Source organism: Panthera pardus, unplaced genomic scaffold, assembly GCF_024362965.1.
Source record: "Panthera pardus isolate Hobbes unplaced genomic scaffold, ASM2436296v1 HiC_scaffold_12, whole genome shotgun sequence".
In the NCBI taxonomy this organism is placed as follows: domain Eukaryota; kingdom Metazoa; phylum Chordata; class Mammalia; order Carnivora; family Felidae; genus Panthera; species Panthera pardus.
In genome coordinates, this window is record NW_026526677.1 from 47,972,913 (window position 1) to 47,989,004 (window position 16,092).

At 42.4% G+C, this 16,092-nt stretch overlaps 1 protein-coding gene and 1 non-coding gene across 2 annotated transcripts; both read left to right on the forward strand.

Annotated features, from left to right (window-relative positions):
- The first annotated feature begins 1,505 nt into the window (after window positions 1-1,505).
- On the forward strand, window positions 1,506-12,887 carry EIF4G2 (eukaryotic translation initiation factor 4 gamma 2). The gene is made up of 24 exons (XM_053900619.1): window positions 1,506-1,585; window positions 1,696-1,724; window positions 1,776-1,918; window positions 3,321-3,385; window positions 3,716-3,781; window positions 4,431-4,571; window positions 5,109-5,211; window positions 5,954-6,085; window positions 6,174-6,240; window positions 6,328-6,479; window positions 6,731-6,841; window positions 7,022-7,105; window positions 7,196-7,294; window positions 7,553-7,694; window positions 7,797-7,957; window positions 8,311-8,424; window positions 8,984-9,109; window positions 9,259-9,363; window positions 9,452-9,667; window positions 9,756-10,014; window positions 10,328-10,532; window positions 10,668-10,879; window positions 10,974-11,095; window positions 12,057-12,887. The coding sequence occupies exons 1-24, from the start codon at window positions 1,506-1,508 to the stop codon at window positions 12,120-12,122; spliced, it is 3,000 nt and encodes a 999-aa protein (XP_053756594.1). The 3' UTR covers window positions 12,123-12,887.
- Window positions 8,477-8,615, forward strand: LOC128776348 (small nucleolar RNA SNORD97). The gene has a single exon (XR_008421425.1). It is a non-coding gene; the product is annotated as a small nucleolar RNA SNORD97 (small nucleolar RNA).
- Window positions 12,888-16,092: the final 3,205 nt, after the last annotated feature.

Below are 16,092 nucleotides of genomic sequence, written 5' to 3' on the forward strand. Positions count from 1 at the left end.
CAATATTATAAAGAAATATTGTTCTGGTGTTATTTTGAAGCTACAGGGTCCTGAAATTACAAAGTATTTGAAACACAATTTCTTGTATTTGATACACAATTTTCCTCCTTTCCCAAAATGTTTTTTTTTTTCACACGTAACTAACTCCAAGAGTGAGATCTTTTCCAACTGTTAAAGATAAAGGTCAAGTGAAATTGACTTAATAACAAATAACTAGTAAAAGAATGAGGGATAATGATCAGCCTCATATATGTCAAAGATCTAAAGATGCTGGACTTGTGTTAGAAATCTTCAGAGCCACACCACACCCTTCTATTAGCAGGTTTAAACGTCCTAGGACAAACTGCAACTTTCGTGAAGACTATATTACGGACTAGGTGCTTTCAACACCAAGAGCTGTTTTGACCTGTCAAACATGTCTGGTGTGTGAAAATCCAGTCCTTTATTGGACACTTTCTTTAAAAGACATGCATGTTAAAACACAGTTTCTTGCTCTTGATATACATTGTATCGAGAACTGCATGTTCAAAATGAAGATGGGGAAATTTATTCTAAGTACATGGAAACATGACTCCATTTTTGCATAGCCAGGACTCCATTTTTTTTGTAGCTGAAATGTCGCAAACGATGGAACACTTCATTTTCCGGTAGCCCTCCTTAAAAATATTACCTGAGAAGTATAAATAGTTCATCCTGCTGCTTTGAAAAGCCTAATCCTATTTGTTATGGTGAACCTTACATAAAATGGAAATACACGGCTGACAATCTTCAACGTGCTTAAAAACAAGTAAACAAAACCAAAAAAACAAAAATCAGGAACTAGCAATTAAAATCCTCCAAACGCCCGCGCTCCGCAAATACTTCTTCCAAAGAAGTCTGGTATAGTCTGGGTATTCCTGTGACCGCTGGCCGGACATTCCTTCGGGAAAAGCTGCTTCTCGTGTGAGGTACAAAGACAGTAAACCCCTTCTTTTTATCCCTCATTCACTCTGCAGGGGGTAGAATAAAAGAGAGGCTGAATGAAGTGTTCTTTACGCATCTGGGTGCATCCTCTTGTCTCCTGAACCCATCCTCCCGCCTCCCCGACCTAAGGAGGCCGTAGCTGAGCACCTGGAGACCAATAGTTATTCCAGGCACTGCGCCCCGGGGGCGCCAGGCCTCAACCCTATAGGCCGGTCCCGGAGAAGCCGGGGCTGCGGGAGGGAAATCAAGGCTCCTTGGGGGCGCCAGTTTAGATCAGTGCTCTGACTCGCCACGGACCGGAATCGGGTAGGGTAGGGGAGAAGTGAGTTCCACCCCCATATTCCCGGTGAGAAAACGAGGTACAGGGGAAGAGGGCTACACAACTCGAGCAAGGGTAGAGTCAGGGAACAAAGAGGAGGAAGATGAGACAGCCACACCAACGCAGACGCAGAAGGGCTCTCCGACTTTACGCAAGTGGCCCGCATCTCCACGGTACTCAGCTCCCCTTACGCCACTGGCTTGGTCTCAGAGCCTTCGCGAATATGGCTTTGCGCACTGCGGCGGGGCTGCGCCGCAACCGAGCTTGGCCCTGTGACTCCTCCCCACCGCTCTACGCGGATTGGTGGTAGACTGCAACCAGACTGCTGATTGGGTGGCGAAGGAGCCATTCGGGGCGGCTCTGGTGGGTTCGGCTGCTCCAGAGTGATAAGTTCGGCTTCAGACACGCCTCAGCGCCAGCAGCGAGTCGGAGCTCTATGGAGGTGGCGGCGAGTACCGGGTGGTGGCTGCGGCAGCGACTCCTCTGAGCTGAGAGTTTCAAGTCGTTCCCGACTCCTTCCTCCCCCTTCCCTCCCCCTTTTTTGTTTTCCGTTCCCCTTCCCCCTCCCTTCCCTGTCCCCGACGACCGGATCCTGAGGAGGCAGCTGCGGCGGCAGCTGCTGAGTTCTCGGTGAAGGTGAGTGGAGCCGCCGCCGAGTAGAGCGCTCTAAAATGGCCGCCGTCCCCTGGCCGCTTCTTCTCGAGCGGTACAAAATGGCGGCCGCAGGCGGAGCCGGGCGGGGCGGCCCTTGTTAGCGTGTTTTCCGCGCTCCGGGCACCTAGAAATTCTTCTCCTTTGTTCTCCTTTCCCGTTGCTGATGGAGTAGAAGGAAACCGGGAGCCGTGGCGTCCCCCGGCCGTCATCGTGGCTGTCGGTGGCCGGGGTCAGGGCGGGCCGAGGCGCTCGTGTGTTCGGAGGGAGAGAGCGTGGCGGGGCCGCGCGCGCACCGGCGGGGAGCGACGTGCAGGCCGGCGGGGAGGGCCCGGCCGTTGGCGCGGGACCAGCCGAGGCGTAGGAGTCCCGGAGTCCGTCCTCCCGGCTGGGAGGCGGTATGTGAGGCCCCGGTGCCGGCGGGGAGCGGGCCCTGCCTGGGACCGGCGAGGGTAGAGAAAACTAGGATTTGCGTCCTTTTGTCAGCAGGGAAGGGAACGGAGAAGCGGCTGTCAGTCCCTCGGGGATTTATGCGGAGGGAGGGGGCCCGCTCGGAGGCGGCGGGTGGGAAGGAGGCCGCCTTCCTGCCTGGAGAACAAAGGGCCGGGCGCTGGGCCGGCGGGGGCGGCCTCCGCTCCTCCCCGCCGAGGCTTGCCCCCAGCGGCTTCGAGGGGAGGCTGTCGGAAGCACTTCCCTAACTTCAGCCTGGGTGGGAGGAATCCACTGCTCTTTTGTTCCCAGGAAGGGAAAAAATGGGGCGGAGGTTCCTGCTGCCATGTTGTTGCCGGTGTCTTCCGCCTGCTGAGTGCCAGCCACCGTACACCCATGTCCCTCTCGCATCTTCCTGGATGCCCTGTGTGCGGAGGGGTTAAAAGAACGGACAGTGAAGGAAAACTGCTGAACAGCCTTTAGTCAGGTCTTATTCGGCCCGCTGGGCTCGTCATCGAGGCAGTGCAAACTTAGGATATTTTCCACATAATGTGCCCATGCGGATAAGTTAGGTTTTCTGTTCTTGATATCGGTGCTCAGCTTTCAAGAAAGTAGAATGTGGCTTTTTCAAAGATTCGTTGTTCACAGTTGAAATGCTGTCTCTTGTATTTGTGAAGGTTCTTTGCATCTTTGAACATAAGGGAATTTCCAGGTGGCTAAGCAAAATAATTGTCCACTTGTGTTTGAGTACTTTCTATTTTAGTCTTAGGAGATCTGCAATGCAGTCAAAGTTCAGTTAACTGCAGTGCCAGGATCTGAAATAAATTCTAATTGAAGGAAACTTCATAGATTTGTATGTTAGCAGTGTCTAATTTTGGTACTCTTTTTCATTCTAGGTTTTTCATTTCTCCCATCCTCTTCCCTCCCCACCCCATCCATTAATATTATTCTTTTGAAGATTCTTCGTTGTCAAGCCGCCAAAGTGGAGAGTGCGATCGCAGAAGGGGGTGCTTCTCGTTTCAGGTATGTGGAGATTTATTTTTGGCAATTGTTACCAAGAGACCAATCACAAAATCAAAAGAATCCCCACGCTAAGTAATTCTGACTTAATATGCTGCAAGTTCAATGTATAATGTGCCACGTACATTTTTTTTTTTTTTTTCTTCACTTCTCATTATCTTTTTGTTTGTCCTCTGAAGAGTAGTCGTCAGTGATTTGACTTTCCTTTAGGCCCAGTTTCCTCTTCGTCTGTAGTGTAATTTCTGAAATACAGAATATTTAAAGACACCCTTTAGCCCTTTTAAGTGAGACAGGTGGCATATGGATTTTTAAAGAAGTTTTTCTTTTAAATAGTGCTTCTTCGGGCGGAGGAGGAAGTAGGGGTGCACCTCAGCACTATCCCAAGACTGCTGGCAACAGGTATAGTAAGTGTGTAGAAGCCATGAGTTGCCATAGAACAGATTTAGTTTAATAGTATTTCACACATATAACAATGTAGTTCTAGATATCGAGAATCTTAATCATACTGGGCATGGTTTCTGCTACGTATCTTAGAATATCAGCTCTTAATTATCCTTTTTGCTAAATTACCTGAATTAGGGCTCTCGAACTACTCTTTATCCTTAGCTCTTTGGATTGTTTTCATTAATATTCAGAAATCAACAATTACTATTATCAGCAGTTACCTGTACTAATTAGTGGTAGAGCTGTATGCATGCAAGGAACATGGTCACACAACATTAGAAAATGTTGGTTCTCAAGGTGTGATTCCTAGAACCACCAGCATTGGCATCACCTGGGAGTTTATTAAAAATGCAAATTATCTAGTCCTACCCCAGACCCACTAAAACAGAAACTGCGGGTGGGCCCAGCAATCTCTCTTAACGAGCCCTTCAGGTGATTCTGAATTTGAGAAGCATTGATTGCGAGTTGCTTAGTTGTAAGGGAAACTGAAAACATGTAAACTGCTTATTCTATTTAGAAAGATATCCGAGTGGGATGACGTTTGATAAGTGACTGTGCTAGGTTTTAAATCATCTTAATTAGGAATCTTATAAATTTTTACTAGCGAGTTCCTGGGGAAAACCCCAGGGCAAAACGCTCAGAAATGGATTCCTGCACGAAGCACTAGACGAGATGACAACTCCGCAGCAAACAACTCCGCAAATGAAAAAGAACGACATGATGCAATCTTCAGGAAAGTAAGAGGGTAAGTTTATAGATCTGCTTTTTTCTTTCACTAAAACGAGGGAAAAAGAATGAGTTGGCTGGGTTTGTCTCGTGTGTAGGCTGTATTACTTAGAAGGCAATGTTCACGTCCAAAGTGTGTATTTTAACGAATGCCAGTGTTGGCAGTTATCTTAAACTGAAGAGCAGCATGTTGGCTATTTTGAGGCTTAAGGGTTGCTTGTGGTCATTGAGTTAAAATACATAAGCCTTTTTGTCCTGATATTTCCCATGCCTGATGTGTAACCCACTGAAGAAGCATGGAACACATTGGTCTTAGTTCCTGGATTTTAGCCTTAAGATTCTTGCTCTCTGACTTTTGAGGTAGTGAGAAAGATTTGTCAAACAGCTGGGGACCCCGAAGCAGGTACAGATATTACCTGAATAACAGCTTTATTTTAACATACCTTTGGTTATATGGGTAAGATGGGTCTTGAAGAAAAAATTAATTTCAAAGTTGTTTTTCAACTCTAATTTTTTGTGTGTTGCCTGACACTTAGTATGATTCCTTTCTCCCCAGCATACTAAATAAGCTTACTCCTGAAAAGTTTGACAAGCTATGCCTTGAGCTCCTCAATGTGGGTGTAGAGTCTAAACTCATCCTTAAAGGGGTCATACTGCTGGTAAGTTAAAAATTGGCTTAGCTGAAAGGGAGAGTAAAATAGTTAACAGACCCAAGTTTTCTGTACATTGTTGCTTAAAACTTGGAGGCGTGAGCTACGTGTTTATTGAATTGTGATGGTGATTTTAAAAATAACCGACTTTTAATGGCATCAGATTTAAGAGGTGGGTTTTTATTTTTTGTGTTGAAATATAGTGTGACAATTTCATATTAGTTTCACATATACAACAGAGATTTGCTAATTTCATACATCACATAGTGCTTACCCCAAGTGTGGTTGTCCTTTGTCCTAAAAGGTGAATTTGTAAATTGTTCATACAATGTTTGGAGAGTTAAATGGGCTAAGCACAGGCTATTCACATTTTTTGTGTTTTTCTTTCTGTGGAAAACCTATTTTGGTCTTGGAAATGAATTGTATGATAGTCGATAATAAGATTTCAGTGTCTGTTTATAGTTTCAGTATCCAAGATATTTTTAACTCTTGGAGGGGGTGGGGGGGCTTTACTTGTATGAGATCTGTATAGTTGGACTTTTTTGGTACCGTGTTGCAGCTAGTGTTTAAGTGCTTGTATTTTTCAGGCTGTGTGCTAATAATCATTTTATATGCATAAGGTAAATGAGGCAGAGTTTGTCAGTAAAGTTAGGAGGTTTAAGATCCTTAAGGCTTATAAGGAAGTATTAAAGGAAGGGTACTTTCAGAAGGTTGTCCTATTTAAAAAAAAGAAAAATGCCATTTTCTGTAGATTGTGGACAAAGCCCTAGAAGAGCCAAAGTATAGCTCACTGTATGCTCAGCTATGTCTGCGATTGGCAGAAGATGCACCAAACTTTGATGGCCCAGCAGCAGAGGGTCAACCAGGACAGAAGCAAAGCACAGTAAGTGGTAGTGTTTGCTTGCTTATTTCAAAGTTGATTTGAAAGATTTCATTTAACAAAACCTGCCAAATGTCTTTGTTTCCAATAGACATTCAGACGCCTCCTAATTTCCAAATTACAAGATGAATTTGAAAACCGAACCAGAAATGTTGATGGTGAGAGTTTATGTTTGATACCTAAGTACTATTGGGGATATTGAATTTCATTCTGAATGTTGACTTTTTTCTGTTGTGTATTTTCAGTCTATGATAAGCGTGAAAATCCCCTCCTCCCCGAGGAGGAGGAACAGAGAGCCATTGCTAAGATCAAGATGTTGGGGAACATCAAATTCATTGGAGAACTTGGAAAGCTTGATCTTATTCATGAATCTATCCTTCATAAGTGCATCAAAACAGTAAGTATGTGAATGTAGGCTTAGATTTATCACTGGTTACATGATTATTTGTGGGAGGGGGTCAATTATAATTACTTTGTACTATCTGAGAATGTTGGTAGGTTAGTTTAATATTTCAGAATGGTCAGCAAAACTGCTAGTTAAATGTTGTAAATAGTGACTTGAAGTATGCAGTGTGTTTTGTAAAATACAGGTAGAAAAGTGTTACAACTTAAATAAGATTTTGTCAACACATTGGCATTTTTTGGTAGCTTTTGGAAAAGAAGAAGAGAGTCCAACTCAAAGATATGGGAGAGGATTTGGAGTGCCTCTGTCAGATAATGAGGACAGTGGGACCTAGATTAGACCATGAACGAGCCAAGGTATGTTATTAATAAGTAGCTTGTGTTAATTTTCTTCAAATCAAAGGACTTGTTTTTGTGATATAGGGGATTATCATATTAGCCCATCAACTTTGATTATAACGTGAGAAGTCTTAAAAGCCTTAAATACTACACTTTTGTCATAACATGTTTTAGCGAAGTATTTTTCTCTTCTATTAGTCCTTAATGGATCAGTACTTTGCCCGAATGTGCTCCTTGATGCTAAGTAAGGAATTGCCAGCGAGGATTCGTTTCCTGCTGCAGGTAAAACTGGTTTAACTGTGTTGATAAGCTGATTTCTTTTCTTTGGAAATACTAAAATTAAAACTTACCAGAACTACTTTTAAATTAAAGGATACCGTAGAGTTGCGAGAACACCATTGGGTTCCTCGCAAGGCTTTTCTTGACAATGGACCAAAGACGATCAATCAAATCCGTCAAGATGCAGTAAAAGTAAGATACTGATGTTTTTTTAATCCAGTTGGTTTTAAGTTTATTGAACCACAAGGATCCTATTAACACTTGAGACTCCTCTTACTGGTGGAGCTTATTAATGTTTTTAGTTTCTTGTTTATCATTTGGGGAAGAAATTATATATAGAAATTGCATAATTAGCCCTCCAGTAGTCTGAAAGGGTTTTTTTCCCCCCAAATGAGAATTATTTATGTAAAATAGTGTCTAGAATCAGGTGTTTATTCACTATTTCTAAAGGATCTAGGAGTCTTTATTCCTGCTCCTATGGCTCAAGGGATGAGAAGTGACTTCTTTCTGGAGGGACCGTTCATGCCACCCAGGATGAAAATGGATAGGGACCCACTTGGAGGACTTGCTGATATGTTTGGACAAATGCCAGGTGATTTTGAACAAAACCGTGGTTTTGTTAAAATAAAAAATCAACTTTAAATGTTTTAACAGTAGCAGAGTTGTAAAGAGTTGTTCCTGTATGTATTTTAAGGTAGCGGAATTGGTACTGGTCCAGGAGTTATCCAGGATAGATTTTCACCCACCATGGGGCGTCATCGTTCTAATCAACTCTTCAATGGCCATGGGGGACACATCATGCCTCCCACACAATCGCAGTTTGGAGAGATGGGAGGCAAGTTTATGAAAAGCCAGGTAAGGAAACGTAAGAATGCTTAGGCAACAAATATTAAATCCTGCAATACATAGGATTTATTTTTTGCTTTCTTAAAAGTGATATTTTAGGGTCATGTTTGTTTTTCTAAACCAAAGCATCTGTGTGACCAGTTACTTAAAACTGGGTAAGATGCTTATCCTTAAAATTAGTAAAATCACAGCGTTTTTATTTGATAGGACTAGATTTTTATTCTTCCCTTGTTGCATCTTTACTTTCTCTGGGCATATTCAGTTTAGCTTTCCTTATGGCTTGGCTCATCCCTTTGGTAGTTGATTACCATAATTTGTGGACCCCTTTTTATCTAGACTTTCTTTCTCCCTTTCTAAAATAGGGGCTAAGCCAGCTCTACCATAACCAGAGTCAGGGACTCTTATCCCAGCTGCAAGGACAGTCGAAGGATATGCCACCTCGGTTTTCTAAGAAAGGACAGCTTAATGCAGATGAGGTACATTTGCCTATGTTACTTCTATACCATAGTTTGTCAATTCAGAAATCTATTGCCCGATGATTATAAATAAGACGCGTTATTAAGAGGACTTAATGCTGGAGTTCTTTAATTCTTTCTTTTCTGTACTTCTTTTTCTTTCTTTGGATGTCCAGCGTCCTATGAGCGAAGATTATGAGATATGAGGGCAAGTCTGTTAAAATCTTCAATTAAAGCAAAGAAAATGGTTGTCAGGATTGTAATTGTCTTTTTCTGTATATAGAATGACTTAACTATAAGAATAAAACAAGACATTTTCTAGTTAATATTTTAGCGATGCTTATTCTAGGAGAATCCTAGTACAAATATAAGATTTTTGTAACTGTGTATTATTTTCATGTGGATCAGATCTTTAGTTTTCTTGCCAGAAGTTACGTTAACACGGAGCTTACTTTTCAGCGGTCCATTCTCTAACTTCTGCCCTAGATTCTAGGATGTCTGTATATACTGAATTAATCTTAGGATGTTGGATCTAATGTTTACCAACTGCATGTTAACTTTGTTTTGTTTTCAATTCTAGATTAGCCTGAGGCCTGCTCAGTCGTTCTTAATGAATAAAAATCAAGTGCCAAAGCTTCAGCCCCAGATAACTATGATTCCTCCTAGTGCACAACCACCACGCACTCAAACACCACCTCTGGGACAGGTATGGACTGTAGTAGGATAGTATTTTCTATGGTTATGGTATTTTATGAAGATGTCTGAAGATTTTTTTTAGGGTCTTTCTTATAACTTCACACACTTTTAAAAAAATTAAATCATACTTATCATGTTGCTGTGTTTGTTTGTTTTTAGACACCTCAGCTTGGTCTCAAAACTAATCCTCCACTTATCCAGGAAAAGCCTGCCAAGACTAGTAAAAAGCCACCACCATCAAAGGAAGAACTGCTTAAACTAACTGTAAGTTTCAAATAATCCCATAGTCTGATTCATGGAGTATATTTGAGATAGGAAAACACTGAAGAGATTTGGATTGTGTTCTTTTCAGGAAACTGTTGTGACTGAATATCTGAATAGTGGGAACGCGAATGAAGCGGTCAGTGGTGTGAGAGAGATGAGGGCTCCTAAACACTTTCTTCCTGAGATGTTAAGCAAAGTAATTATCCTGTCACTAGATAGAAGTGATGAAGATAAAGAAAAAGCAAGTTCTTTGATCAGTTTGCTCAAACAGGAAGGGATAGCCACCAGTGACAACTTCATGCAGGTGAGCATGCTGCTCTGATTCTGGGAGAACTTTTTTGCATTCACGTTTGAGAACTGCTAAGTTGATTGTGTTGTGTATTCCTTCTAAGGCTTTCCTGAACGTATTGGACCAGTGCCCCAAACTGGAGGTTGACATCCCCTTGGTGAAATCATATTTAGCACAGTTTGCAGCTCGTGCCATCATTTCAGAGCTGGTGAGCATTTCAGAACTAGCTCAACCACTGGAAAGTGGCACCCATTTTCCTCTCTTCTTACTTTGTCTTCAGCAATTAGCTAAATTACAAGATCGAGAATGGTTAACAGAACTTTTTCAACAAAGCAAGGTCAATATGCAGAAAATGCTCCCAGGTAAGAGAATTTTGGGGATTTTTTTTCTTAATACAAAATCTGAAGAGTCTTTAGTATCTTGAGTGGATCTATACAAATCAGACTGGATTATCTTGTCCAGATAATGATAAGCATTACCATAGGTTAGATTTCACCTTTATGAAAAGTGATAATGATTTAACTGCTCTCATTTGATTCAGATACTAAGTGTTTGCTTTGCTGGGTTATTATAAATCTTGTACATTTGGGAAATCATTTGTAAAGCCATTTTCTAGACAGGCCAACTGGCTAAAATCAACTACCTGCTGATGTGTAGATGGTTTTGTCTCTTCAGAAATTGATCAGAATAAGGACCGCATGTTGGAGATTTTGGAAGGAAAGGGACTGAGTTTCTTATTCCCACTCCTCAAATTGGAGAAGGAATTGTTGAAGCAAATAAAGTTGGATCCATCCCCTCAAACCATATATAAATGGATTAAAGATAACATCTCCCCCAAACTTCATGTAGATAAAGGATTTGTGAACATCTTAATGACTAGGTAAGGTAAAGTCCAGGGTTACATTAACACTTGTTTTATTTATTAGAAAAAAGTATAAGGCAAGGGACTAAGGATTGTCTTTCTTGGGCTAGAAAATTTTGCTTTGGGGTTCTGACAAGATCTCTTTCTGTGCAGCTTCTTACAGTATATTTCTAGTGAAGTAAACCCACCCAGTGATGAGACAGATTCTTCCTCTGCTCCTTCCAAAGAACAGTTAGAGCAGGAAAAACAACTGCTGCTTTCTTTCAAGCCAGTAATGCAGAAATTCCTTCATGATCACGTTGATCTGCAAGTCAGTGCCCTGTATGCTCTGCAGGTGCACTGCTACAACAGCAACTTCCCCAAAGGTGAGTGGCCGAGGACAGTAGCCGGACAGTGGCGAGCGTGGGGCAGTTTTTTCCACATCACACTAGATCATGGGGTTTGTGTGTTATCTTTTAGGCATGTTGCTCCGCTTTTTTGTTCACTTTTATGACATGGAAATTATTGAAGAAGAAGCTTTTTTGGCTTGGAAAGAAGATATAACCCAAGAATTTCCTGGGAAAGGCAAGGCTTTGTTCCAGGTAAATCTTTTGTTGGAGGCATTTAGTGTGCTTTTTTCAGTTTACTTAGTATTTAGTGAAGTACAGGAGGCAAAATAGTTGTAGTTTTATCTGTATGTATCTTTCTGCATGTTTACAAGCTTTGGTAAAAATAGTACAGTGAGGGAAAGCTGTGAAGTGGTGAAAGGCTTCTATCCTAGTGATACATATGTAAGATGTTGGCGGCTAACATTTTTTAGAAGTAAAGCTACTCCCAAAGGTTGAATGGTTGAGTGATTGCACAAGATTGGATTTAAGCTTTTAAAAAAATGTTAGTAAAGAAGAGATTGCTTCTCATTTCTCACATCTTCATTTTCTATGAGTGGAATTCTAGTCCTAGGGGAAGACCTTTATATCTCTGGGGATTCTAAAATCACAGTACATTAATCACCTACAGAGTAGTTGAAAAACCAGTTTCAGAGAATCAGATTTAGCGGGTCTGTGGTACACAACACAGTCCAGGCGATTCTCGTGCTGATTTCATAGGGGATCAGGCTTTGAGAAGCACTGGTCTCTACAGTATTTTCTTCCTAAGGTTCACAGGTGAGCTTTGTGAGCTAATCATTCTCCCTGCCCTTGGGGAATCTGCTAGCAATTCTGGGGTAGGGCTAGAAATCTTTTTAGGGATCTTTCTCTCCTCTCTCTCCCCAGTATTGCTAACATAATTCAGGTTTGGGAGGAGCCCCTGTCCCATAACTAAAATGAGCCTATGATGTGATTGGAAGCAGTGTCAAAAAGTCAACAGCTTCCCAAATATAAAGAATAAATTCTCTTTAATAGCCAAGTACTATTTACAGTATGTTCTGAGGCTTTTGTTATAAAGGGTGTACCACCTAAAACTCAGGATCAAGCTAGCAAACCCACTAAAGGAGCTAAGTCAAAACTGGATTTGAGTTTCTCTTTCAGAAGTATGGCTTAATTCTGTTAACTTACAAATTTACAGGTGAATCAGTGGCTAACCTGGCTAGAAACTGCTGAAGAAGAAGAATCTGAGGAAGAAGCTGACTAAAGAACCAGCCAAAGCCTTAAATTGTGCAAAACATACTGTTGCTATGACGTAACTGCATTTGACCTAACCACTGCGAAAATTCATTCCGCTGTAATGTTTTCACAATATTTAAAGCAGAAGCACGTCAGTTAGGATTTCCTTCTGCATAAGGTTTTTTTGTAGTGTAATGTCTTAATCATAGTCTACCATCAAATATTTTAGGAGTATCTTTAATGTTTAGATAGTATATTAGCAGCATGCAATAATTACATCATAAGTTCTCAAGCAGAGGCAGTCTATTGCAAGGACCTTCTTTGCTGCCAGTTATCATAGGCTGTTTTAAGTTAGAAAACTGAATAGCAACACTGAATACTGTAGAAATGCACTTTGCTCAGTAATACTTGAGTTGTTGCAATATTTGATTATCCATTTGGTTGTTACAGAAAAATTCTTAACTGTAATTGATGGTTGTTGCCGTAATAGTATATTGCCTGTATTTCTACCTCTAGTAATGGGCTTTATGTGCTAGATTTTAATATCCTTGAGCCTGGGCAAGTGCACAAGTCTTTTTAAAAGAAACATGGTTTACTTGCACAAAACTGATCAGTTTTGAGAGATCATTAATGCCCTTGAAGTGGTTTTGTGGGTGTGAAACAAATGGTGAGAATTTGAATTGGTCCCTCTTATTATAGTATTGAAATTAAGTCTACTTAATTTATCAAGTCATGTTCATGCCCTGATTTTATATACTTGTATCTATCAATAAACATTGTGATACTTGATAAAGTTGTGTGTGACTTAAGTAGCAACTACAGGTTTAGGAATTACGGTTTAGGAGCACCTGGGTGGCTCAGTGAATTAAGCGTCCACCTCTCAATTCACTATGATCTCATGGGTCGTGATATGGAGCCCCACGTCCAGCTCTGTGCTGACAGCGCAGAGCTTGCTTGGGATTCTCTCTCTGACCCTCCCCTGCTCCTGTACACACACTGTTGCTCTCTCAAACCTTTAAAAAAAAAGATGAGAAAATTCAAGGGGAAGTCTCACAAATTTAGAGAACCCTTACTAATGCATAGCAACAAACTTGGTGACATTTCTTTTCATTGTCCTGTGAAATACATGGTAACTTGAGACGCTAACCATACATGGATGGCCGGACAACACAAAAATAACGACTGTGGTGTAGTATCAGTGGTATATCTTAATACCATTCCATAGTATAGTGGGTTTTAAGTCAAGATAGTACTTGGGTCTGCACAACCCTACATCTAATCTAGTCTGCTGTCCTGTCCTTTTCCCAACACCCTATTTCTCTAATTTCCTGCAACTTGGCCCTCATTCATTCTCCTGCCACGCTGGCCTATTTCCTGGGACATGCCAAGCATAAGAGGCTTTTTCCCATTTCTCCCCTCACCCCCATAACTAGATGACTGGCTCCCCAAGTCGTGGCTCAAATGCTGGGTTAATTAGGACACCACTGTCTACCCTATTTAAAAAATGTAACTCAGGGCTACCTGGCTGGCTCAGTGGGAAGAGCATGTGACTATTGACTTCAGGATTTGGAGTTCGAGTGCCATGGGTGTGTAGAGCTTACTTTAATAACAAAAAACGCACATAATTTGCTCTCTTCCTTTTTAGATCGTGCCATGACCACCATTACTGCATATTTAGGTCTAACTCCCTCCAGAATGTGAGGAGATGGAGTTTTTTGTTCTGTTTGGCTGTATCTATCCCCAGCACCTAGAACAGAGCCTAGCACACAGAATATTTACTGAACCAAATCACAAATTAATAAAATTACTCTACCTGACAGGGTCTGGACCTAAAAGGAAAAAGTGGAAAGAACGGACTTGAGTAACAAGATAGGGTTCATTCCTACCACTTAGTAGCAGTGTGATCTTAGGCAAGGTACTTTGTTCCTCTGAGCTGATTTGAAAATGGGAATAATGCCACGAGAAAAAGTAATGTGAATGTCACTAGCAAGAGAGCCTCCTACGGAAGTAGGCCTTTGATGTATGTGAATTCACATTTTACCTTCACTGCTTCCGTCCCGAGCTTCCAATCAGCAGATCAATCCAATGGGCATTTCTCAGTTGACCTATGAAAAGCATTCAGCAATTTTTATCTCTGCCTTCAGGCTTCTCGGTGTCCTTTTAAAGCTCTTTTCTAGCCTGGCTTATAAACGTTACTGTTATGCTTTGCTCAACACTCAACTTCTATTGCTCCGATTACCATCTACATCCTGAAGGTGTCTGTGTCTTGGAAGAGCATCAAATTGCACATCCAACCAGCTCCTGGACACTTTATCTGAATGTGCCCCAAGCACTTCAAACTCCGTGTGTCCATCACTAAACTCCCTCAAACTAACATTTCCTCCTTTTCTGGCTCTAAATGATACTCCCATCTGAGCCCAAAAGGAGTCACCCTTGACTTCGCTTCCTTCCCAACCACATTCTGTCCATCTTCCTTCCATGATAGCTACTGAAGCCCTTGCCTTCTTCCCATCTCTCCACTGCACTGCCCCGCACCAGGCCCCACTGTCTCACGCCTGAATCACTGCAATTGACTTCCGAACAGTTGCCCTTCCGTTCATCTTGCTCTTCTTCCAGTCCATTCTCTGCATCACAGAGTGTTAAAACTCTGCCCTTTAGTGGCTCCAAGTTTTCTTCAGAAGAAAATCCAAATTCTTTTAACAATGGAGCAATGGAGTTACCCTGCTGATTGCCCCTTTAAGTGTTTTGGGTTTTGTTTGGTTGGTTTTTTCATCTATCTCTGGGTCTCTCACAGGCTGCTCCCTGTGCCTGGACCATTGTTCTCCTTACTATTCCCACTTTTCCATCTCCCTTCATCTAGCTTATTCTCACTCATCCTTCAGAGATAAGCATAAATGTTCCACATTTGGAAAGCTTGCCTTCCTCTGCCAAGACTAGGTGAGGAGTTTGTACCAATCAAGAGCTCTTGGATGCAAAGAAGAGAAACTTACGCTGGACAAACTGAGTAGAAAGGAACTTTATCGGAACTCCCTTCAAGGGAGCCCTGAGACCAGACTTAGAAATGAAGAGGGACTAAGGGAAGCTGGGTAGCCTGAACCACAGAAACCGCCTGACCACAGCAATGTTTCCAGCACCCCCATCACACCCCAGAGCCTCCTGTGCCGGTATCTGAATCCCCCAGTGACATCGGTCCAGGTTCAGAGCCCCAGGCAGAAGCCCACAACTGACTAGGCTTGGATACACGTGTTCTCCCCTTGCGAAGCCTGGATCTTCAGGGCCACTGCTGTGTCAAGCAGGCCCTGGTGCCTGCAAAGACTTACAGTGTGGAGGGAAAGAAGAACTTTGGAAGGGAACTTGGGTAGACAGCCAAAACATAATTGTCTGCTAGGTGGCCTCTCTATACTCCAACTCCCCTTCTAGCACTCACCACACTGCGCTCTGACCACCTGCTTGCTGCCGGGCTTTCCACTGTGCTGAGAGCTCCCAGATGGCGGGGAGTGTCACGTTCATTGCTCTATTCCCAGGGCTTGGCACAGGGCTAGACACATATTAAGGACCAATAATGGAATGCATTCTATGGAATGCAACAATGAATCCAGGTTTTGTGGAACACGAATTTTATATAACTGGGGCATGAGGGAAAAGGTGTGTCTCTTCAAGAACACAAACTTGGGGTCAGGGTCCAGATAGAGTCCTGTGTAAGAGTCTGGCCTTGAAACAAGCTCATTGACTTCCTGGCAATCCGAGCGAGTGACTATACTTGATACCCAACGGCATGATCATTCTTGTCCTGATCTGTACCAGATCTGCTTCGAATCCAATTACAAAACACTCAGCTCCCCACGTTAATTTATTCATTCGTACATTCAAAGGTGAGCGTCTCATCACTCACTGCCAGCCTTGTGCTAGGGCTGCGACACGGTAGCAGTGAGACACCATGTCTTCCCAGGCAAGAGCCCCCTCCTCTACAGTGGGGGAGGTAGATGGGACTGCAGGTA

Excerpts from the sequence above, each read along its gene's own strand:
- EIF4G2 (XM_053900619.1), top strand. The coding sequence starts at position 1,506 with ATGGCTTTGCGCACTGCGGCGGGGCTGCGCCGCAACCGAGCTTGGCCC. Across the intron at positions 3,386-3,715 it reads GGGGGTGCTTCTCGTTTCAG|TGCTTCTTCGGGCGGAGGAG; the intron begins GTATGTGGAGAT and ends TCTTTTAAATAG. Across the intron at positions 7,295-7,552 it reads TCCGTCAAGATGCAGTAAAA|GATCTAGGAGTCTTTATTCC; the intron begins GTAAGATACTGA and ends CTATTTCTAAAG.